Source organism: Saccoglossus kowalevskii, chromosome 4, assembly GCF_978046115.1.
Source record: "Saccoglossus kowalevskii chromosome 4, keSacKowa6.1, whole genome shotgun sequence".
Lineage (NCBI taxonomy): Eukaryota > Metazoa > Hemichordata > Enteropneusta > Harrimaniidae > Saccoglossus > Saccoglossus kowalevskii.
In genome coordinates, this window is record NC_140644.1 from 13,567,088 (window position 1) to 13,592,532 (window position 25,445).

Genomic DNA, 25,445 nt, shown 5'->3' on the forward strand with positions numbered 1-25,445 from the left:
TCTTTGTTTTGTTTCACCATTGTTTCAGTTCATTTCATTTCATCATGTTTCAATGTATTCTCTGTAACTCATATTCTGATTCTGTGTTGTAAAATGCGAATTCACAAACATTTAGCTTGATCACATGATCTGTGGACAACTTTATTTTAACTCAAGGTAAATTTTCAAAGAAAACAACAACTTTTTGCTGAGAAAAAAACAAACTTTTTTTAGCAATAGAGAGGTCCAACTAATGCAACGATTAAAATACCAGTAATTATATTTTCTTAAGAAATACAGAGAAAAAAAACATTTTCAGTACACTGTACCTTGAATTGCACAGGAAAAAATACCAAAAATAAATTTTCACACTCTAAATAAGCCTCACAAAATGGACATTTTATTATATACTTAACAAGAATGTTTGTTTGTTTCAATTGGCGTAAACTTCCTGTAGTGGTTATTGAAACTGTTCCATATATAAGATTATTGGTATGCAGGTTATCTGGAATAGAAAAGAAGGAAAATGCATGTATACTCTAAATTAATAAAAAAATTGTGTTTACAATTCAGTGCTACTGAGTTCTTTGAAGATAACAAAATTAAAGATTTCATAAAGCTTATGGATGAATATCAAATTCAAACTATATTGTATCAATACAAGAGTATTGTAAATTGTTTAGATTCTCCACCTGTGAATTCTTTTCAATAAAGTCAGCATACAGTTTTAATCGATAAAAGCTATTTTTTTTTAGAAATTTTGGCCTTGAAATTTGGTGTTAGAATGCTGACATTCAAGCTCTGTTGAAATTTGATTTCCAGTTTAGTGCGTCCATTTGTTAATATAAAAATGCTGTTTAAAGTTTAAATGCTTTAGCTTCTGCTCTAATACAATGCTGCCAACACACTGGGAATGCATTACACTTTCTGCTGAACTAGTCCAGTCTCCAACGATTGACAGTCCAGGAGTTAAAATTGGTAAAAAGTGTGAGTCTCTCCTGAGACTTGATATTATTTTTAAAATTCTCACTGTTCAATTGTATGAATCCAAATTCTTCACCACTTCATTGGTGAGAATCTGATTCATCGATGTGAAATTGACCACTTTATTAGTGGGAATTCAATTCGTCAAAGAATTTGAATGAACAAATTGTGAAAAAGAAACTGACAATCTAAAATATCTCCAACAAATTGTGAGAATTTGTGTTCTTTCCAATAAACTCCTAATATAAAGTCTCACTGAACTGCAAAAAGTGTTAGTTACTCGCTCTCGTCTCACACTTTTTATTACCGGTAATACCGAGTGCGATCTCTGATAACAATAGACTTATATGTGACTGTGATGTTTCTTCCATGGCCAATATTCATCTGTGATTACATCATCTGTTTTGTCTGAGTCACGTCCATTGCATTGTTTTAGTCCAATCATCCTCTCCTTTGTGCATTGCATCAAACGCTTGTACTTTTTATTTTCAGTAAATACGATTGCGATAGCTGCTAAGGTTGCTGGTGTTCCTGGTCACACATCGCCCATTGGCAGTCCCCTGCAGCTTACAAATATGGGAAGTCCCTCATCACTACCACAAGTGATGGGACCTGGATTGACTGTAAATGGAGTGTCAACTGACTTAATGACAATGGCTGTGACATCATGTGGTACACAACCACAGCCTGCTGACATGGGCACCATGCAGGTATATGCTTGTTTTTCTCTCTTGACTTTATTTTTGCTTGGAATTAATTTTCGCTATTTTCGCTGAAGGAATGATTCAGTGAAAATAAAATCCAGCGAATATACTTTTTTAGCTCCGCTGTTGACTTTGTCGAGCGGAGCTTATCATATGAGTGATTGTCCGCAGTCGTTTGGTAAAAAGTGATATTTTCGACTTCTTGTTTAAACCTCAAGTCCAATTGCTTTGATATTACATATATAGGTACTACATGTGGACCTCTCTCAGATTTGTTCATTTTATGATGATATCTTTAATTCTCTAATTTTGATGAATATTTTTGTAATTTTTGGTAAAAACGGATATTTTCGACTTCTTGTTGAAAACTGCTTTGATATATTATATATATAGGTACTACATGTGGACCTCTCTCAGATTTGTTCATTTTCTCATGATATCTTCTGTTCTGTAATTGCCATGTGCATTGCTAACAGCGGAGCTATCTCAGCCGATAGGCTGCTTGTTTTCTATATTTAACATTCAACTGGTCAGAAATCAGTGAAAATAAATTCCATACAAAACGCCCAAAAAGTCTTTTAAGTGAAAATAAATTCCAGCTAAAGTTGTAATGCAAAATGGATTATCATGTGCAAGTATAGGTTTCTAAACCACATCACTGTGACCTGTAGGTAAGGCCAGACTTGTTTTATTCCTTGTTTCTTGAGTTTTTTTGAGGGCGAAAAAATAAATAAAATTAATTCTCTTTTCCCCATTACATTTGTGTGATTCTCAAAGAATTGTAAGTGAGATTATTGATCGGAGAAAAGAAATAAAATAAAATTGTATTCCATGTATAACCTTGTTTCTCATCTGCACGAGTACTTTGATCATGATACTCCCACGAAAATGCAGCTTGGATTTGTTATGCGGCTGGCGGTAAAAAATGAAGATAAAAATAATATTAAATTTTATTTTTATTTCATTTTGGGCTCCTGTTCATTCGGCGGGTTCGCGAAACAAGGGATACTAAAAGTCTGGCCTAAAATCTTAAATACTGCCTTGATGTTAAAGGCAACGTAACAATAAAGTACCATAACCTAGAGCTGTAGTTATTATAACAATCTCATCAAAATAAAAAAACAAAAAGGTATGAATACCACAATGATGTATATTTTGTATTCATTACTTGTATCTCCTCAGAAAATTAAAGTTCTGTGGCATTAACCAATTTGCATATTATTTTCAATATTATTTCAAAGAGAAATTAATACAGACTTATGAAAACAGTCAAATCACATGCCCTGTTACAGTCAGGATAATGACCGTGGCAGTCTCCCAGGGATTTTTCTAGAAAAAAAAACTGCAAGAGGGAGCACTGTAATTTAGCGACGCCACCAAGTGGTGGGAGATAGGGTTCTCCCTACCAGGGTGTGGAGTTTTTGATAATTCTAAGTTAAAATGGCTTCCTTGGGGCCAAAATTACTATCAGACAGGTCACAGTTGAAGACATGTGATTCCTGGTCAATCAGAATTTTATGGTTGCCAGAGGATCTGCTCCCCAGGGTAAGGGGCCACATGGGCATGGCATGAGGGCGCTGCGCCCCTGTTCCCTTGATTAAAAAACCTGAATACATATGTGTCAAAAAACAATGCATTGTATTCTGACATTCATTTTATTTTGCCATTCTTTCTGGATTTTACCCTAAGATCTTTTCTTTAAATGTATGAGAACATCCCTTGAAGATCAAAGTAGTCTAACTCAATTTCAGCCCTTCATGTTGACCTATAATTACTGTACCCTGGATCTGGCGTGTTCTTCTTCATTTCTCCCACATCAAATAATGTTACATTTTAATAAATTACTTGATTTCCTTCAGATATCACACATTGGTGGTGCATCGACATCAGTGACCACAAACACGGACCCATTGATTACTAGTGGTAGTCCAACTAAGACTGGATCTGTGCCAATATCTGCTGCTCTCAGTATAAACACAACGGGAACATCAAGTGAGAATACAAATCATTTGCTGGTTTCGCCCCCCAACATCTCTTCCCTGTTGGATATCTCTCTACCACCACCAGATGGCGCTATGCTGTCCACATCAGCGGAATCACTCATTAACATGGGCATTGCAACGACTGGGATTCATAGTAAGTATCAATATTATGTTTAAAAATACTACATAGGATTCCATCGCAAAGATTGCCAAGGTAACTTGAATGGCTAGGTTTGACAGTCTTAGCGCCCTTAAAAATAATCTGTTATTCCTTTCACAATCTTAAACCACCTGTTGCTACAATCTGAGTTCAAAATCAGTTTAATTTAATATAACATTGGAAATTGCTTCTGTTATATAGTTAATAATACCCCAAAAAGTGCCAGGATGTGAGACCTTTAGGGTTCACGCATAAGGCAACTTGGTCTACGGCATTTGTAGGTGACATTGAATGCCCTCAGAAATGGGGAATGGGCAACAATGAATTATTGTTATCATTCAGGAAACATTTCTTTTTAATATTTAGTTTTCTCTGGACACATAATACATTTATATGATTCCAAAAAAATATTCGCTGTTTCCACGAAATTCACGAACATTTGTCTTGTGGAATCTTCAATAATCCTGTCTCCTGTCAGTATTGATTCATTGATACCCTGCTTTGTTTTGTGTAGGTTTTGCAGGTCAATTAAATACCCCGGTATCCACCACTAATGCTGTACATAGTAGTTACCTTACAACACCACCATCACCGAAAGAACAGCTTGGAATAGCGTCTCCAATCATGAGTCCATCAACATCACCTTTTAAACTATCACTGTCTACACCTGAACAGCAATGGCTAAATGGAGAGGTGAGCAATGCAATATGTTGATTTGTTTTTTGCATATGCATAGTGATTTTTGCCGAAAACATTCGCTTCTACAGAAACGGTAATCGAGCAATGCTGTAGCAATAGATCATGAGTAAGCACAAGGCCATGCACAACAATTATCGTCAGACACGCCCAATCTATTTAGCGAAACTGTTACATATTTTGTCATAGTGTCATACTGATGAAAAGTTGAATATCTAGAGAATGAAAAATGAAATAAAACAACTGTAAATTGCATTGACACGCAAATCGCCGCAAACCAACCGATCTGACACATACCGCGCGTGGAACTATGGGAAAAGTGGTCGGAACTATTTCCACTTTGTGTCAACACAGGTGGCGCTATTCGCTTGGTTTGCGGCGATCTGCGTGTCAATGCAATATTGAGAAAAATTAGACTTTTGACCTTCCAATTTACATGCATTTTAATGTTAATAAAATAAGATATTCTGATGAGTGTTGTGTGTTATTTTAATGTATCAAGATTAAATCTTGCTAAAAATCGGGAGAGGATGTGTTCAAAACAAGAAAAATACTTTTATATAGTTCCGCGGCAGAAACGCTGAGAAAAATGGTAGCGGATGGATATTTAGCCTTCAGAGGCTAGTTATGCGTCATGAGACACAGGTCTGTGCTGAATAGCGCCACCTGTGTTGACACAATGCTGTAAATTGCATTCTCCTACATTTGTGGATTTTTTTTTGGGGGGGGGGGTCATTATGTTGTTTGGCTTGACTTTTCCTTAAATTAAAATGGTTCTGTTGCAGAATCAACCATTAATACCACCATTTTGTGATCTCACCAATTTCGCTTTACTGTAGTAATGCAGAACAAATCAACAATGGTGCTCATTTTAATATCGTTGGTTTCAGTTTAATGACTCGTCAGCCATTTCTAGTCTGATGTTGATGGTTACTGAATTGTCGCAAGTGATCATTATAGCGAGCCCAGTATTGACAGCAAGCTTAAAAGATTGTTATCATCATTGTGAATTTAATAAATAACATTTTTGAATTTATATTTTAATTACAGAGAGACGATATCTCATTCAGTAGCATACTGGCTAGTATCGAGTCACCAGAGAAGAAAGATCGTGGTAACCACTCGTTGGTGGGTGCTCAACCACCCAGTCTTGTCAATGAATATTCAAGGGATTCACTCATGGCTAAACATGCAGCCGATGTAAGTCAAAATCAATTTTCCTATGTCTACATTTTTTGGGGAGTTGATGGACGTTCAATCTCATTAGTTTCCACTTTGATGAAGTCTGAAAACATGGTCTTCTGTAGATTTGTACACATGCATCAACTCCACAGATGCACATGTAATTGTTTCTCCAACCGATTTTCCTTGCATTATAATGAAGCATATATGCTGTTCCATAGTCAGATCTTGTTATTTAGAAAACAAGTACCGGTAGCAATCATAGTTTAGTGCTAGTCCAACACGTGAATGTGAGCATGGTTTTGTGAGTCATTTTAAAGTTGAACAATTGTCAAAATCGCTGTCAATACATAAAATTTTGAGCATGGCTGTGGCACTTTGCTTGAGATAAAAGTGGAGAAAACACCAAAGTTGTTGATGCTTTCTTTGCATATTTACCATGGCAACAACCAACTAAAATGCTATTAAACATGTTTCAGGGTGAAGTTTTACTTCAGCAATCCACGTTCATATCCGTACTCTTGTTTTTTAAAAACATTAATATTTTTCATTAACGCCAACTTTGTATATTCCTTTGTTTATTCACAGGTCGACACCACTCTCCAATACATGATGAATGAAAACAGCATTGATTACATCTCAAAATTTGCTGATCTTGCTGCACAGATATCAGCAGCTCCTGAAACTCCAAAAAAGCCTTCATTTGACCTGAACCGTACTGGCGAGGATGACAGTAGTGGTAGTAAAGATGAAACATTTGTTGTGAAAGCTCTAGATAAACTGTAATGGATTGTTAAAACCACCCAGTCAGCCACCCAGGCATAATGAGCACCGTGTTATATATTACATAACCAAATAGCATTTGTGTGGAATATATTTTTATAACTGAATATTCAATACATTTAACTTTTATTTGGAAGAATTAATTAAAAATCTCCTTCTATGTTTGGAATAGTACTTGTATTGGACCACATGTGACATTTTGCTACTACTGGTTATAGGCTGTGGAACATGTGAATATTCCTTGCATAGACAATATGCTGTACTGACATGTGAATATTCTTTGCATAGACAATACACTGTACTGACAAGTGAATATTCCTTGCATAGACAATACACTGTACTGACAAGTGAATATTCCTTGCATAGACAATACACTGTACTGACAAGTGAATATTCCTTGCATAGACAATACACTGTACTGACAAGTGAATATTCCTTGCATAGACAATACACTGTACTGACAAGTGAATATTCCTTGCATAGACAATACACTGTACTGACAAGTGAATATTCCTTGCATAGACAATACACTGTACTGACAAGTGAATATTCCTTGCATAGACAATACACTGTACTGACAAGTGAATATTCCTTATATAGACAATACACTGTACTGACAAGTGAATATTCCTTGCATAGACAATACACTGTACTGACAAGTGAATATTCCTTGCATAGACAATACACTGTACTGACAAGTGAATATTCCTTGCATAGACAATACACTGTACTGACAAGTGAATATTCCTTACATAGACAATACACTGTACTGACAAGTGAATATTCCTTGCATAGACAATACACTATACTGACAAGTGAATATTCTTTGCATAGACAATACACTGTACTGACAAGTGAGTATTCCTTGCATAGACAATACACTGTACTGACAAGTGAATATTCCTTACATAGACAATACACTGTACTGACAAGTGAGTATTCCTTGCATAGACAATACACTGTACTGACAAGTGAATATTCTTTGCATAGACAATACAATGTACTGTTCACAAATTGCTATGAATGCTTTGACTAGTGTATCGTATTTATTCCATATCATTTAACTATATGTGCTCAATAACAAAAGTTCCTCCTTTTCGCAAATGCATCTATGAAGCATTTTCTAGTTTGCACTTGCTCGTGGTCAAATAGACATTACCCATACTCTTGACACATTCTCAGGCATGTAGTTTTTCAAACCAAAGAATTATTCATTTTGATTTGAAACGTGTATTTGATTATTACAAGACTTGATGTAATATTCAAACAGACAGCTATTCAAATTGTGATTTGATGAGATTAAGTGTGTCTGTCTTTTATAGCTGTAATATAAAATTGAAAACATGTGCTTAAAACATTGGCAGCAGAAGAATGATTGAACTGCTGACTAGTCACTCAATTTTACTGTGCAATATTTGGCTTTTTGTTAGCTTGACTTTAATACTGATCCATATTAACTGTTTGTTAATGTAAACTTGTAAATAAAATACTTCTTTACAAACTATGGTAATTCGATTGTTTGTCTTTATGATGAAATATCTGGCCGTTAATAATCCTTTTCAACACTGTTTGAATGCAGGGGGAGGGTGGGAGAGGGGGAGATTGTATACAACAATACATTTTCTATGTCGTGCATCCTTCATCAAATGTACTGTTACTAGTAAACAAGTCAAATATCACCGGTTGCCAGTAGTAGGTGTTGTGCTAAACAATGATCAGTTGTTTCAAAGTTCAAACACTGAAAATTCATCCATTCGTAAATCGCCTTACAGACATGTTCAAAAGTGTTAAAACACGTTGAGGTGTCCTTATTATTTGGAAGATGTTCATCACATTCAAACACTTTCGTGTGCTTGCATCCAACCTAGAAGTGCAGCACAAAATGTTTTTTGGTTGCCGTATCAAGCTATTATCTTTCATTAAATTATTACAAACAGGGAAATGAGTTCTAATAACATCACAAGAATACACCCAGGCAGTACTAGAACACATCAATGTGTACTTGTGGTATTGTAAAAACAGGAGATTTTGATATGTTCACTGACTAGGAAATATTGGTTTAAGTCAACATGTTTAACGGGGTCTAGTTAAGTACTGTAAAACAATTGATTTTCACTGGCATTTGATTTCACTATTTTAATGTTTTGAGCAGTTTGAATGAATTTTAACTTCACATATCTGGCAGGGAAACAAAAAAGTTCACATGTTTTTAATTAGCGAAATATTGACTGATACTATCCAAGGAATAATGATCCTCCCAGATCAATCTCAAATTAAATGACATATCCTCGGGGAGGGAGCTACGTCACAGACGTTCTACGTTGCTAAGACGCGCACCACTGTACCATGCATTTCTATGGGCTCTGTGCGCGCTGCTGTGGAACGCCAGTCGAGCCGGTGAAAATTTGAGAAAACAATACAAACTCAACTTTGAAGTAATCCCGAACAATCAAATTTATATATGTTACACACGTAGGGCTAATCTTGTTGCACTGTTCAGAGGAGTCTCAACAATCACCCCAAAGTACCGTTTTCTGCGAGTTTTGGGCCTTTGTTTTCACCGCCGCGGGTTGCCAGGCGGTGAAAATGCCCGGATGTCCGCCCCCGAAGATTGGTTAATGTTAATCCTGTCAACTGACTTGATTTTTGAAAAGCGCCCCCTATAGTTGAGTTTTGTTCTTCCCTGGGGAGTGGAAGAATTTGCTAGTATATTTTAATTTTGTCCAAAATATAACAAGTTTAACAATTATATCTTCGTATAACATAACTGATTATCAAAGTATTTTTATTTTTTAATTCGTCACAAAACAAGTAGTGTCTCATCAAACAGTATGAAGTGAAATCTGTTAAAATTTATGTTAATTTCTGGAGAAAAAAATCATGGTTGCCATACACTGTTGGGTAGATATTTGGTTGCAATAACAAAAATAATAAGCTGTGCAACAGTGTTGTCTGTCCTTGCATCTCTTAGAAAACACTGAAATATTGTGTTAACCAAAACTGTTAACAGTTGGTAAAAGTTCACCCCTCCAATCAATCAATTTTCATATCTTGTCTTTGTACCAGTTTTAAACAAAATTGGTTTAGACATGTCCGAGACATGACAGTCTCAATGCAAGCTCAAAACTATGCAACTGACAAATATGATATTCTATTTTTGGCTGTAATATAAATGTATTTTGATAATGCCCAGTTAGCTAGCAAGGTCTTCCCAGCTGCGGAATTAGAATAGACAGCATGTATTGTCATTGGTAATTAATATTCTTTTGTTTGTGCTTGCGCAAGCCGAACGAGAATATGAGTGAATCAGTTGTCACACAGCTCCAAGGCAGTGCAGCTTCGGTGCAGTGTCAATGTGGCAACCAAACTTAGGTCTCAACTGCCTGTCCAATTCGGCATGTGGGAATGATACCAGTAGATGCAAGACAGCATGCTGAGGTTCTACGCTATAAATCTTGGTCCTTTCTCTGCACGAGCGGTATGGAAGTCGTGTAACATTGCGGTCAGCATTTTGTAGTTTGCATCCCTGGAGACCTTGTAGTTTGGAGCTGTAGAACTGATATAGTCGTGGACGTTGCTGTGAATGACTGTACCATTGCTGAAACTACACAATAAGAGTTCTGCACCTAGGTAGGGTAAGCAATTCCAAGCTGGGCTGTTAATATTGTGATGTATATTGCTGACCGGTTTGTGATTTATATTACTCCCATTACTGGTTTATGCTTATTGTATTATTAAATTAGTATTATTTGACATATTCTGGTTGTGTGTCTTTGTTTGACCTTTAGTGTTTTGTCTTGGAGTGTGGAATATTGGCGGCCAGGTTCGTGGGAGACTATCTCATATCCCCGTTCGTAAGAAATAAAAACATAGATGTCACAAAACTGTTTTATTCTGAACAAAATCAGCAAAATGAAACACTATTCACATCAGCATAAAAAGCAATAGTACATGGAGAATATTTTACATCATCCTCATGAATGCAGAGATTTCACTTGACACTAGATAGAAGGGGGGGGGGATTAGAAAAAAAAATAAGCCAGTACACAAGTTGTGAAAATTTGTACATACAATCTAGAACTTATGAACACTTTTTTATATCGAGAAAGTTGTAAAAAAAAGGTTACAGGCAGCGCATGGATTACTGATTGTGAAAAGTATTGTTTGGTGCAGCATAGTATAAACAATCTTTACCCCATTGACTGCCGTAATTTGAATGTAAATTTTTATATATTTTTCAAGAATTGATTTCTGAGAACAAGGACATAATTTCCATTTGTCTACAGGTCTTGATAACATTTTCTAAGAAATATGGAAAAATTTCAAAGGTGGAAAATGACATTGCAATAGCTTACTGCAACAACAGTTTTTTTACGGAACCCAATATTTTGCAATAAAGACTATTGTAATAATAAATAATAAAAGTCTTTATTGTTCTTGTTCTACCAAACCATTATACAAGGAAGCAATTATAAAGTGATAAAAATTCAAATTCCTTATCAATGCCTCTTGCCTCCTGGGATTGTTTAAAGAAATACAACTTACACTTTAATAAGTTATAAAAAAAAACCAGAAAAGATTACAAAAAACAACAACACATTTACAATAAAAGCACAAGAGTTCAATAATTTGAATTCGGCCTCATAACGCTAGGGGAAGTGCGGCCTCATATCAGGGCAATAATTTTCCGTAATAATTACACCCGGCCTAGCTCGCCCAGCTTTCATCAATCCAAACAAAATGAGTCATTCTAAATTATGTCGTGTGTTTGAGGTCACACTGATAAATTGTAATTACACCTATAAGGTGTATGATAAAACCTTTATGGACTGGATACGGCTTTTGCTGCCCTCGGTCATACGGCTTACACGAGCTCGGGCATTCTCACTGCACAACCTCAGGTCGCAAAAGCCATATCCAGTCCATAAAGAATATTGTCACAGGTGGATTGCTACTTAAAAAAACAAACTGTAAACTGCTTTATATTTCATGGGAATCAGATTTCCGCTAATCAGTGAAAATGATGAAATTTTGTATCAGTGCGAAATTCACTGGGGTCTGAATGGCAGCAATTTTTGGGAAATTCTGAATACCATTAATTAATTATCTATTTGTGAAAGCTGAACATCTGTGTTTTCGTTCATAAATTTGGAAGTTCTTAAATCTCAAACATCAAGCATATGAGATTTTGATATGACTAATAACCATCAGAATCAGAATCATCATCCTGTGATCTGATTATCTTCTTTGGTTTGTTTTTCATGAATGGCTTGGACTGACTATCAGACAGTGGTGGATCCATGAGGTTACCAGAGTAGTTAATTACGCTAGCACATCCCAGTCGCCACTCTAACATCTCAGTTGGGAAATCATCTGTGGCACCCAAGTCATCAAATCTGAATAAAAAAAAAAGACACATAATGGGTTATATCAACTATGTCTCCATTTTTGCAACAACACCACAATTGCAGTTATGTCTACAGACAGCTGTGAGTAACAGACATCTGTACTGCCACAGTGTATACTTTTCAGTATTTCCTCATAATAACCTTATTATTAAACATCATATAGTGTGAGACAACAGCCACACATGTTGCCACGCATTTTTCAAATAAGAAAAAAAAATCACATTTCTGAACATTTACTGGTATTTTTTCAAAATATTTAAGTTAAAATCTGTTTTACACCAAAAATATGACAAATAATTAGAAATGTTCCATGATGCTAGTCGCCATCAGGGTGGGTGTTATTAACATTCGGTCATTGGCTCTCTCACTCACTCACTCACTCACTCAACACTGCTCCTGATCCAGCAAAATTACAGCACATCAATTTGATGCACACTGTTTTGAACTATTAATAACCAGAAACTCAATTTATCTGTTAATAAAACTACTACATGTTATTTAGTTTAATTCTCATGTACAGGGAACTGAATTATGTCCCAAGAATGAACTTTATTGTGCATAGTGGAATGATCTGAAACCATGGCAGTGTTTGAATGGACAACCAGATGTAAATAACACCCACTTTGCCAATTGCCTTAGAGACAAGGCTAAGGCCAGACTTTTATTATCCCTTGTTTCGCGAACCCGCCGAATGAACAGAAGCCGAAAATGAAATAAAAATATAATTTTATTTCAGCGTAATTGTTGTAAGCGCAAAAAAATGCTAAAAAAATATTATTTTTATCTTCATTTTTGTTACCGCCTGCCGCATAACAAATCCAAGTTGCATTTTCGTGGGAGTATCATGATCAAAGTACCGAAGTCTCACGCACATGAGAAACAAGGTTATACATAGAATAAAATTTTATTTCATTTCTTCTCTCCGATAAATGATCTCACTTACAATTCTTTGAGAATCACACAAATCTAATAGAAAAAAATTAATTTTATTTTTTTTCCACCCTCCTCAAAAAAATTGCCTTTTAAAAACTCGCGAAACAAGGAATAAAAAAAGTCTGGCCTAATGCATATGGATTTTCATAGATTACTAATAATGTATAATGATTATTATTCTCATGTCATTAGAGAGATTAATAATGCATGATACATGTTACATCAGTAATGTATGGTAATCATATGATAGTGACTCAAGGGTTGACACTAGTTATTGAGAAAATTTCAACAATGACACTGATTGGCTCTGCGAAAAAGGTTTGAGACTGACTTTTTTAGCTCAGCACCTTACCAAAGAACTGTGGGAATATCTGTATTGTAGGGTAAATGAACGACTGGAAGTGGCCAACCCTTATGTTTTGGTTGTTCAACAAAACATGCAGTTCTCAGCTTTATGAAAATGCATATATTGTTATAGATACATGTTTAGGTTGATACAGTAAATTCTCAAATTAAATATATTATATTTTGAAGTCATTCACAGTCATTCAATCTATTTAACTGAGGAAACAAATTAATAAAATTATTGATTTGGACACAAGTCACCAATTTGTGTGTTTTTTAACCCAGTACAAAATATTTTTCTCAAGCAAGACTGCCTGAAAAAATGGAACTTTCGTTATTTTTTCCATAGGAATCTATGTTAAAGCATTCTTTAAAAAAACATGTAATAATTAATCATGAAAATTTGCTATTAATTTGTGAAAACTATAACTTTAATATACGATGATGATGAGACATTTTAACTATAGGAACGAATGGTTAATAGCTTTAATTGCTACTGGGTATTTTCACAGATGTGTTTTTCATTCTCTTTTTGTGGGACCATATTTTTTTCATTTTGAGTTTTATGACCAACAGGATAAAATTGAACAGTAGTACTGAATTCAAGGAAATCTGTTGATCTGTTATGAAAGTAGCCAACTACCTAAAACACTAAAATGGCATTATGATAGTCATAGATACGAAATTTTAGTGAACTTACCCAACAATATAGTCAGTAGTTTTAGCATCTTTGATAAGAGCTAATGTAGGAATCACTTTAATTCTAAGTCTCTCTGCTAAGAAAGGACACTTCTCAGCATTGATCTTTAAAAACCTTGTTTCAACATGTTTTGGTGCCAGAATACCCATATGCTTGTCGATAATTTTACATCGGAATGTGCTGTCTCTGTAAAAATGGCAGACAACATGTTTACTCTTTTTGCACTCTGCAAAGAATTCTTTCTCCCCCTGCAGCTCTGAATACTGTCCATGTCCAATTTGCAGCCACTCTTGCTTCTGATCGTGAGCTTTCTTCATGGCTTCCATGCGCCGCTTCCTCAGTATTTCTAGTTCATCATCGTCTATGGTATCTAATCTACCGATCTCGGCATCAACCTGGCTTTCAATCATCTCTGTAGCTTTCAAAAGCTGTTGTTCTACCATTTGTTGGTTTATACCCGCCATCTTGATAACCTAAAAATGAATTAATAACTTTGTAAAATATGTCATAATGCAAACATTTTCCTATCAAATGTCCAAGCAAGTATGTTTAACAGAACTTTGAGAATTGGCTAGATAATTTCCGTATAATTTCTGTATAGTACTAATTCTCACAAGTTCTGGACCAGAATGTCAATTTCACGGTTGCTATGGTCACGCGGGTCACTGGTATTACTATTATTTGAAATAAACAAATCAACATGATCACTAATTCATGAAACGTGTTTTATAATCGAAATTTCAGGTCCAACAATCGCCATTGTTTTGATAATCTTGTAAGTGAATTTCTTACTAAGAGAAAGATCCAAGTGAACGCAGACGAACAAGTAGCAACTCGAAACCGTGCCGAGTTTTTCTCTGACACAGCGAAATTTTCAAGTTGTAGGGAGTACGCGACAAATGTCGAGTAAGACATATATTTACATATTCAACTATGCATGAGCGATATAGCAAACTTTGGCGCTTATGAGCACTTACCTGGAAATGACCGTTCGATTCAACTAGAGTATACACTGGGAAAAAACTCGAACAAAAATATTCAACCGGTATGCATTGGGATCGGTGTACCCTAAAGTTGATTGCTTTCTCAAAATGGCGGTATGTTTTTTGTTGTTGCATGAAACACGCTTTTTGATTGGTCAACACCAACACATTGGCCAATCACAGGCAAGTTTTGAGAAGGAAAGATTTAAATAACTGGTCAGAGGTCAAATATACTCACATGATGGTGTTCACGTGATTGGTTGATAGAGTGTGCTTTTTGAGCGAAGAAAATACTTTCTCCCAAAATGTATAAATTTGTAATATTGAGTCTGTGCGTAGTTCATAGTTTTTTGCCACAAAATATTGCTCTGGCGTCTGAGTCAGGTATGTAAAAACACTTGCTGCTCACGTTATTTTCATGTTATAAACAGAAAGTTCTGAACACGCTTCTAACAACAACACAGTGGTGCACAGCGATTCATAAAAATATATTTCGGATTTGAAAATTGAAGATTAAAAAGATGCCGTTAAGTCGAAGCATATATATATATATATATATATATATATATATATATATATATATATATATATATATATATATATATATATATATACAATGGAGAATTTGTCAAAAAACAAAACAAAAACCATATTTCAACAAACAAGCTGCTCTCTGATTGGTCCGACTGTTAGATGTTAGCTTTGGGTGGCCAATCAGGCACAATCTAGTATCTTTGCAAGAGGTGGTCAATTAGACATTGGTGTATTGGCATAGGTTCAAGGTTATATATATACCATTATCTTAAATTCAACAACACATTAAATTGTTTTGCACAATCTTAAAGCGAGAGGGTCGTCACCTGCGCATGTGGGAATTGAGTCCCAAGCGACGATAACAACACACGCTAAAACACAAAGGCTCATGGGTAGATGCTTGTTTGTAAACAATGACATGCTATGGCCATCTGACGCATGCGTAGGTGACGACACCCCTGCTTCAAGTATAAAATCATTAGGGATCCCTCTGGTGCACATGACTCCAGACAACCACTGTCTGTGGTCATGAATTTCTTTTGCACACCTAATAAGTAATATCGTTAGCTAATTGGCTGACAATACAGCAGCATTGCAAGCAATGTTGCATTCAAGAAGTCAGTAGATCATTATTAAATTTAGGAGTATCATTGCTTGCAACACAGCCTACTTGCTGCACATAGCTGGTTAGATGTAAGAAACAAATTCATGCTATCATTCATTAGCATAATTTTTCAGTTGAGTTGAAACATATACACAAGTCAGAGTTTACACAATACACATACACAAGGCAGAGTTTTATACATAGAAAAAGTCTATCTACAAATTCCTGCTCTCTGATTGATCTGACTCTTTGGTTATACCAGGTATTGGGGTTGGCTAGCCACTCAGGCCTAATGTTGTAAACAGTTTTGCTTTGACTATGTTACTACCGTATCTACTATTTTCTGTCATTTTATCATGTTTAATTTGATATTATTTTCAGATAAACGCATGAATGTTCTGTTTGTCGTTTTTGATGATTTGAGACCTACAGTTGGTTGCTATGGCGGTGAATATCCATATATTACACCTAATATTGACCAATTGGCTTCATTCTCTGTTAGATTTAACAAAGCCTATGTACAGGTGAGAATAAATTCAACGTTAACTTTTTGAACACCATAGTTTGTATTTTTTTATAATTTCTTTCTTAAATTACTATAACCACCATATTGTTCCGAACATCAAAATGGCAAAGTTAATTACCATCTAAGTTGCTGACTGGTTTGCTATGCTGATCCTGAGATCGTTATTGTAAAGGTATGGTTAATCAATCATGTTGAACAGCATAAAAACATTCCCTATGCTTTTTTTAAACCACACTTTATTATATAATCAAGAATGTCATCAAGACATTCCGTGTTGTATATTTTACATCCATCCATCTATTTATACCTGTATCTTAGACAAATGTCGCAACAACTGCTCACAGATTCATTTTATGATCTGATTCATGATGACTGTTCACTATGCATATTACTAAAATACAAAAATTAAGCATTTCTCCAATTGTGGAACCATATCTAAGTTGTGATTATATTTTCGTAAAACTTGGTACATATGATCCTTATTTGGGCTCTAGATAAAAATACAATAAAGTTTGAGCAAACATAACAAAATCGTTTTGTACCAATCTGATTAACATTGGTTTTAAGTATAATAGGCTCCATTTTGTTTAGTATTGCTGAAACATGATTGGCTATAGCTACAGTTTTATTGCTTGATTATTTCAATTTGCCATTAGCAAGCAGTATGTGGACCAAGTAGGACATCTTTTTTAACTGGTAGACGCCCTGACACGACTAAACTCTACGACTTTGGTTCATATTGGAGAGATTTCGCTGGAAACTTCACTACCATTCCGCAACATTTCAAAGACAATGGTTACTTTGTGGCATCCATGGGAAAGGTTATGCATCCAGGTATTAGTTTTCTTCTATATTACTATTAACTTTTTTCACCACCAGTTCACTCATTTCATCACAAATTCACAAAATAGTCCTGTTAATAGTCTGCACATTCCTTCAGAAGATTAGGACAAAAATAGCCCAAATCTTTTGAGAAAAACTGAAAATTGACTCAAGCTTTGTTTGTTTACTTCATATGAGGGTTCATTTCCAGAAATATTGAAGAATATTAGGAAAAAAGTGCAGAAATATTTGGGCTAGAAAGTCTTGTGGTGAAATGGTTAATTAATTTCGAGATCCAAGCAAAAAATGTGACTTAAATTATTGTCTTTCATGACAGACTAAATAACTTTCACTTAGACCTGCTGCTGAGTTGAGAATTTGAGACCAGAGTGATAGATTCAACTCATTGTAGTGAGTTTCATAGAGCTATATCAAAGCAGTACAGGCCAAGAAACTTGTAAAGACACGAATTACACCTCGAGCTTAGCCTTTTGTTTCCAAGTAATTGACATTGCAATGCACGGCTGTTGATGCTGATGACATCATCATGGTTTGAAAAACACTGCCACCGATTGTCTCATACCAATTAACAGCTAATTAAAATCATGAAGCAACAAAACATTAGCTATTTTCATTTAAAGCTGCCTCTAGAAGGGGTCACTGTATTTGAAAATTTAAACAGTTTAAAGGTGCATGTCATCTATTGTGCAGCACGTGTTTGAATTGTACGTAAAAAAGTGTATTTTACATGTGTTGTCTACATCACATGAGACCGACACAGCATGATATACATTCCTGTATATTTGCTTGGTCTAAGTGTATCAGACCATGTCAACTTTCCTTCATAAAATGAACTCAAAGATCATAAAAACAAATACAGTGTGTTTAGGAGGTCATTGATCATTAAAACAGGTACACGGGAAACATAACTTATTTGTGACTTGTGCTGACCCCCCCTCAACTTCTTTAATGCAAAATTTTGAAAAGTGCGGCCCCCTATAGTTCAGTTCTTTATTTACGTACATTTCCACATTGTAAGTTGTATGTTTTTCACAGCCTGTATATACACTCCTGATAAAATATTTGTCAATGTTTAGTTTGCTTCTCCATTTCCAAATTTAATACTAGTATTAAAAAACAGTTATCAGAAAGGGTTTCACATACTGCAGATGCTTCACCGTAATTACTCACTGGGTTTTAATTACACTATTTTTATTGATAGGTAAAATCCGCTAAATTAAAACCAAAGGAACATGTACAATAACACAGAATTGATTGTTCCACTGGGAAATTAACTTGTATATGATCAAAAATACAAAATATTGTGAAATACAATGCCAGTGAAAATAATTGGTTTTTTAGTACTAATTTCTAATTGTCAGTATATCTTCATCTCATCCAGGTATAGCCTCCAATAACACAGATGACTATCCGTATAGTTGGTCTCAACCACCATACCATCCATCATCTCAAAAATACCATTGGACACCAGTAAGTTAAATGAACTTACTAAGTATTGATATGCAATCTCTCGCTTCCTTCCACATACAGAAAACATTTCTGAAAAGAATTCCATAATTATTATTGTACTTATTACTGTAAATATGACAATATTGTGGCTGATGTTTAAAGCATGCAGCACTTCTTGTATTTTGTGAAAAGTAACAATGTATTTCTACACGTTTTGTACATCATATGAGACCCAAATCTAGTCTATCACTCTTAGAACAAGGTTTAGGGTGTCCCTAACCCCCTTGGTTATTATAACCAATATTTCATCGCTGGAGTTATTTTTATTGCAAATTTTGCAAATAACCTATATAATAGCTGGACATAATTAATGTTATTATCAAAAAATTATAAATTGGTCAGTTTTGGCCTCAATATTTTTTTTGCTTGGAAATGCAAGGGTGATAAGACTTGATTTTCATGGATGCAGGTCGTTTTGATTAGAGGGTTTCTTTTGTTTCGAGTCAGTTGTGTTTCTAGAAACTTAGCAAATTTGTTTTTTGGTGAATATAGAACATGCTCTGTTCCAATAAACGTTTTTGACTTTGGAATGTCTGTCGTGTAAATAGTCCTTGACAATGGTACTAGACCAGAATGGACTTCCTGTTCAGCGCGTCTTTGATTGTAGCAATATTCATGTCACTGTATGTAAAGATGCACACTCATGAACTTGACAACATTCACATGAACGTTTTGCTTGTTTTATTAAAATATTTATACATTTACCTTATCATTGTATCATAATTTGAAGGAATTAATTGTTACCAAAATCCTAGAAATTGCAGATTTTATTTACCCAATTTGTTGCGTTTGTGCACAACATTTAATATTTGCTTGTAAAATTGAAAAATATTCTTAGACTACAATTTTCATTTGAGAATGTTTAACAGTTACATTGTGCATTTTCAAATTTATGTGAATGAAATAATACTTTCTACCCCATCACAAGTATCCATGGTATGACAACCACCATCATTATAGTTTAATCAATTTTTATCTATTAACCTGTTTTGTTTTCAGTCCTGTCCAGGTCCTGGTGGAAATCATTATCGTAATCTTGTGTGTCCATTGGATGTTAAAAGTCAACCTGGAGGGACACTTCCAGACATCCAGACAACAGAATATGCTATTGAACTGCTCACAAACATATCTAAAAAACAACAATCATCTAACACGACACAGCCATTTTTTGTTGCGGTTGGTTTTCACAAACCTCACATATCGTACAGATATCCAGAGGAATTCCAGAAGCTTTATCCACTATCTACAATCAAGTTAGCTGCCAATCCTGATCTTCCTCCCAAGATGCCCCATGTTGCTTGGGAAACCATGATGATGATCCGTAAACGAGATGATGTGAAGGCTCTGAATATGAGTTATCCATTTGGTAGAGTACCGGATGATTTTCAGGTACTTGATTATTTGTAAATCTACAGCAATTTATTTTTGTCATTATAAATAACTTGTATCTGGTAAGTTTGATACATATATGAATATATAAGGCTTCTGGCTTCTCCTGAGCCCTGCAGACAGAGCAGGGCATGTGATAGTAGAAATTTACTTTGATTATGGTAGACCAGTACTGCAATCATCAAACAAGTAACATCTTGTTGGCAGGCCAAACTGGTGGTGTCTGGCGCTGTTGAAATATGTTGCATATTCATTCAAATGTGGGAATTGTCAAAAGGTGATGCATGTATTTAATAGATAGTGAAAATGAGTTCTATAATTTCTTAGCTGTTGTACATATTTACTCTATTGAAAGTACATGTGTTTATTTAAATGACAACGGTGGGTCTATGATCAAAGTAAGACGCACTTCAATGATTAATCATACATGCACCTCACTTGGGATTCAAGTTTCAAAGACACACTCGCGACAACACCTCTCCTTTGACGAGCACAAAGAGAACTTTCAAAAATTTAATGGGGACTGTGTCATTTTCAATGACTTGTGTTTAAATGCACATCTGTCAAGATGCACTTGAATAGGACAAATACTGTATTATCAGGCATCCACTATGCTGACTATTGAACACCTTCCTAATACGTCTTGAATTTGTTTGTATCTTCAGTTGAAAATCCGACAGAGTTACTATGCATCCACTACCTATGTAGACAGTGAAATGGGAAAAGTATTGGCTCACCTCGACAAACTAGGATATGCCGATGATACTATCATTGTAGCATTTGGTGATCACGGTATGTAGATGTTATAAGCATATAGATTGATAAATACTGTAAAATACTTTAGCTACATGCCATCTTAACAAATTTTAGCAGTACACAAATTGGCAGAATCTTAATTTAGCTAAAATTCCAATAATCACAGTGTGAGAATAGTCTTTATTTTCAAATTAGCCACATCTTGACATACAGATAGCTAAATTAGCTAAAAAAAACATGTTAGCTAAAAGGATAGATGTAACTTGTTGTAAGGATGTCACTACCGCCAAACCACTGGTTCACTTCGCATCAATACTATCTATTCCTACCTCATACCTGTGCTTGAAATAGAGCAAATTAATTCCCTCAAAAAAACACCTACTGTGATAATAAGAGTCAAACCAGTGTCTATGTCGCTTAAAAATCACCAGTGCATGAGAGGCATTCCAGCTTTTGGTTATAGGATTACGGTAGCTCTCTGCCACACAGAATTCATCTGTGCTGTACCAGTGCAGCTAGCCACACCAAGCTGCACTGATTTATAATTATATTCCTGCACTGATTTTCTGTGCAGTATCACTGCTGTTGCCGTGCCGCATCCATGCTGTAACTATACCGCATAGCTTCCATTTTCATAAGGGTACGGGAGTCATATAAGTTTCTGCCAAATCGGTTTTAATTTTTGTACAAATTTAAAAAAAAAAAATTCAAACCAAAATATCTATATCTGTTTGAAGAACACTGCAGCAATCATCAAAACAATATGCCGATTTGACTTCACTTGTAATGATGGAATTTGGTTATAGTTTCTGTGACTCGCTGTTTCAACTCTTATCCTACCCAGCCCCATGTACTTTTACATTGACTTGATAAGGGTTAAATATCCTTACAACTTGTCATAGACTTGAGAAATTTGCAGAAATTTGTCTCTCGAAATAAAGCTATATACAGTAGTTGTTTTGACCTTTTATGTTGACCTTTATGTTGCAGGTTGGTCTCTTGGTGAACACCAGGAATTTGAGAAGTATCAGAATTTCGAAACAACCACCAGGGTGCCATTGGTTGTATACGTACCTGGACTTACAGACAAGGGGACGAAACCAATGCCACCAGGAAAAAAGTTTCCATTCTTGAATCCATTGACAAACTCTGAGAAACTCAATATAGTTCCTACAAAGCCAAGACCGTATAACCAAGAAACTGATTATGTGCATCCACAGAAATCTGGTTTTCAGAGTAATGACTTTGTTGAATTGGTCGATTTGTTTCCTACCTTATCCGAGTTAGCCGGTTTAAAAGTTCCCAGCACTTGCCCAGAAATGCCGTTTAAAGTTGATTTCTGTACGGAGGGGTCAAGTTTTGTTCCAGTTCTTGAAAATGTAGCAAAAGGAAAATATGGCATGCGGTTTATGTGGAAGAATGCCACTTTCAGTCAGTATCCAAGACCTTCTGATGAACCACGGCCAGATTCTGATTTGCCCAATTTAGCCGATATATGCATTATGGGGTACACTATGCGAACACACAAATATCGTTACACAGAATGGGTCGGTTTTGATCCTGTTGAGTTCAAGGCTGACTGGTTTGAAGTTCATGCCAGAGAGCTCTATATTTTAGAAACTGACTCTTTAGAGGACAACAATGTAGCCGGGGAAATCGAGTACATTGCACTTGTCGAAGAGCTTTCAGAAAAATTGAAACTTGGTTGGAGAAGTGCATTACCAAGTTTAAAGAAATAAGACATTTTTACATTAGATGGCAAAATGAAGTATTTATGCCTGTTTCTGATAAATAACTCGCAGAAATTTATTTCTCTGAAAATAATAGTTTTGATATACCGGGACATCGTGGTATATATTTTTTTACTCAAGGTTTTCCACAGTTCTACCTTCTGTGGTTGAAGTTCCTCAGCCAACGTTTTTAATAGCTGAGCTCTTTCTCTGCATTGAATAAAGCTGCAAAGTCTGAACTACAGTAGCAGTATTATAAAATTGTGTAGCCAAGACAGTGCCAGTTTACAAGTGATGTACAGTTTTCTGTAGCAATTACACTTTGTATGTGAATACAACTGTAGCAGTTACACTTTGCATATGAATACAACTGTAGCAGTTACACTTTGCATGTGAATACAAGTGTAGCAGTTACACTTTGCATATGAATACAACTGTAGCAGTTACACTTTGTATGTGAATACAGCTGTAGCAGTTACACTTTGTATGTGAATACAACTGTAGCAGTTACACTTTGCATATGAATACAATTGTAGCAGTTACACTTTGTATGTGAATACAACTGTAGCAGTTACACTTTGTATGTGAATACAACTGTAGCAGTTACACTTTGTATGTGAATACATCTGTAGCAGTTACACTTTGTATGTGAATACAACTGTAGCAATTACACTTTGTATGTGAATACAACTGTAGCAGTTACACTTTGTATGTGAATACAACTGTAGCAGTTACACTTTGTATGTGAATACAACTGTAGCAGTTACACTTTGCATGTGAATACAACTGTAGCAGTTACACTTTGTATGTGAATACAACTGTAGCAGTTACACTTTGTATGTGAATACAACTGTAGCAGTTACACTTTGCATATGAATACAACTGTAGCAGTTACACTTTGTATGTGAATACAACTATAGCAGTTACACTTTGTATGTGAATACAACTGTAGCAGTTACACTTTGTATGTGAATACAACTGTAGCAGTTGCACTTTGTATGTGAATGCAACTGTAGCAGTTACACTTTGTATGTGAATGCAACTGTAGTGATTACACTTTGCATGTGAATACAACTGTAGCAGTTACACTTTGTATGTGAATACAACTGTAGCAATTACACTTTGCATGTGAATACAACTGTAGCAGTTACACTTTGTATGTGAATACAACTGTAGCAGTTACACTTTGTATGTGAATGCAACTGTAGCGATTACACTTTGCATGTGAATACAACTGTAGCAGTTACACTTTGCATGTGAATACAACTGTAGCAATTACACTTTGCATATGAATACAACTGTAGCAATTACACTTTGCATATCAATACAACTGGAGCAATTACACTTTGTATATGAATACAAGTTTTCAATTAGTGCAAAGAAAAAGACAGGTATGGATTTACAGAATGAAATCTGAATCCATAGCAATGAATCAAATGACCAAAATGTGAATGTTGATCCCATCGATATTTCAATGACCACTTGTACGATTTACATGAAACTAAGTAGATTGATGCCCTGCTACAATACACAGGCCTGAATAGGATGAAATCAATGCATATAATTACCAAATTTACATAATAATTTGTCAATCTTCAGCCTTTCTACTTGTATATAAAACACTCATCAGATTTCAATGAAATTTTATACATAGGTTCTTTGGGATAGATGTTTAGTTTTGGGCTGAATTTTGTGCTTACTAATTACATAATTTGCATAAATAAACCATTGCAAGTTACAGGTGTTCCAGATACTTGCATAACATTTGGGTTAAGGATATATGTAAAAGCAGTTCAGCATCCCCATGGCTACTATTTTTTTTATCATAAAGGTACTGTTGCAGTAAAAAGTAAATGTGGGAAACCTTTACAGTTGTACCATCTTTATCTGGTTGTATATATTTTACATGCAATTTTGGATGTTACACCATGAATGACCCCCAAATTAATAATATTTAGTTAATAAATGTTTTAATTATAATTCGAGTTTGACATGTGATGAAGATCTCAAACGAATTGAAGAATCAAGCGAATTGCAAGACAATGAAAACTATGACATAAAAAGTGTATGTACTATATGTTGCTTCATAATAATCAGGCTGAGATGAAGTCTGCAAACACACCTCAAGTGTGCACTAAAGACACAAGAAACATCTTTTCACAGATTAATGTATATTTTGTTTCATTAAATCGACCATGTAATTATGCTGTATACGTGTCGTTTGTGTATTGTTTGTCCGTTGTTATTTGCGGTCATAGAGATCTCGTGCAAAGAATTTGTTTGTGTTCACCTTTGATTGTGTTTATGTGTATTACGTATTGAAGTCCGGCGGAAGTCCATTGGTTAGAAATTAGTATGACACACGCGGAATAAGATCTTTACCACAGCAAATATCAGTCCAAGAGAATATTTGAGACACGTTTTTAGTTTTGATTTGTATGCATTTATGTCTGTAATAGTATACATTGATGTGTGACATTACTTGCATCTGAACCGTATTATTTCATAGACTATAATAGCTTCATAAGCCAACGTTTTATCATAGCAACGTTAAAAGCATTCAATTTTGTTAATGATTTTATTAATTGGGTATCAGTATTTTACAAAAATATTACGTCTTGTGTTATGAACCATGGTAGGTCAACTGGCTACTTCCCAGTGGCTAGAGGGGTTTGCCAAGGTGACCCCTTATTACCTTATTTATTTGTCACTGTT

At 35.2% G+C, this 25,445-nt stretch overlaps 3 protein-coding genes across 4 annotated transcripts in view; 2 read left to right on the forward strand and 1 right to left on the reverse strand.

The window, feature by feature from the left end:
• LOC100375128 (protein cramped-like) overlaps nucleotides 1-7,980 on the forward strand; it is a 29,875-nt gene extending 21,895 nt beyond the window's left edge. For both annotated transcript variants that reach the window (XM_085497813.1, XM_002734747.4), the window contains exons 15-19: nucleotides 1,456-1,673; nucleotides 3,527-3,803; nucleotides 4,324-4,502; nucleotides 5,556-5,705; nucleotides 6,276-7,980. In XM_085497813.1, the coding sequence (XP_085353939.1) occupies nucleotides 1,456-1,673; nucleotides 3,527-3,803; nucleotides 4,324-4,502; nucleotides 5,556-5,705; nucleotides 6,276-6,473 (1,022 nt within the window). In that variant the 3' untranslated portion in view covers nucleotides 6,474-7,980. The remainder of the gene's footprint in view (nucleotides 1-1,455; nucleotides 1,674-3,526; nucleotides 3,804-4,323; nucleotides 4,503-5,555; nucleotides 5,706-6,275) is intronic.
• Nucleotides 7,981-10,346: 2,366 nt separating this feature from the next.
• On the reverse strand, nucleotides 10,347-14,948 carry LOC100374976 (thioredoxin domain-containing protein 9-like). Its single transcript, XM_085497814.1, has 3 exons — nucleotides 14,834-14,948; nucleotides 13,857-14,329; nucleotides 10,347-11,866 (listed from the first exon to the last, which is right to left on the reverse strand). The coding sequence occupies exons 2-3, from the start codon at nucleotides 14,318-14,320 to the stop codon at nucleotides 11,668-11,670; spliced, it is 663 nt and encodes a 220-aa protein (XP_085353940.1). The 5' UTR covers nucleotides 14,321-14,329; nucleotides 14,834-14,948; the 3' UTR covers nucleotides 10,347-11,667.
• Nucleotides 14,949-15,087: 139 nt separating this feature from the next.
• LOC100374826 (iduronate 2-sulfatase-like) lies at nucleotides 15,088-22,974 on the forward strand. The gene is made up of 7 exons (XM_078009267.2): nucleotides 15,088-15,223; nucleotides 16,359-16,501; nucleotides 17,160-17,337; nucleotides 18,728-18,816; nucleotides 19,855-20,244; nucleotides 20,910-21,036; nucleotides 21,991-22,974. Exons 1-7 carry the CDS (start codon nucleotides 15,145-15,147, stop codon nucleotides 22,737-22,739), a joined length of 1,755 nt encoding a protein of 584 aa, XP_077865393.1. The 5' UTR covers nucleotides 15,088-15,144; the 3' UTR covers nucleotides 22,740-22,974.
• The last annotated feature ends 2,471 nt before the right edge of the window (nucleotides 22,975-25,445 follow it).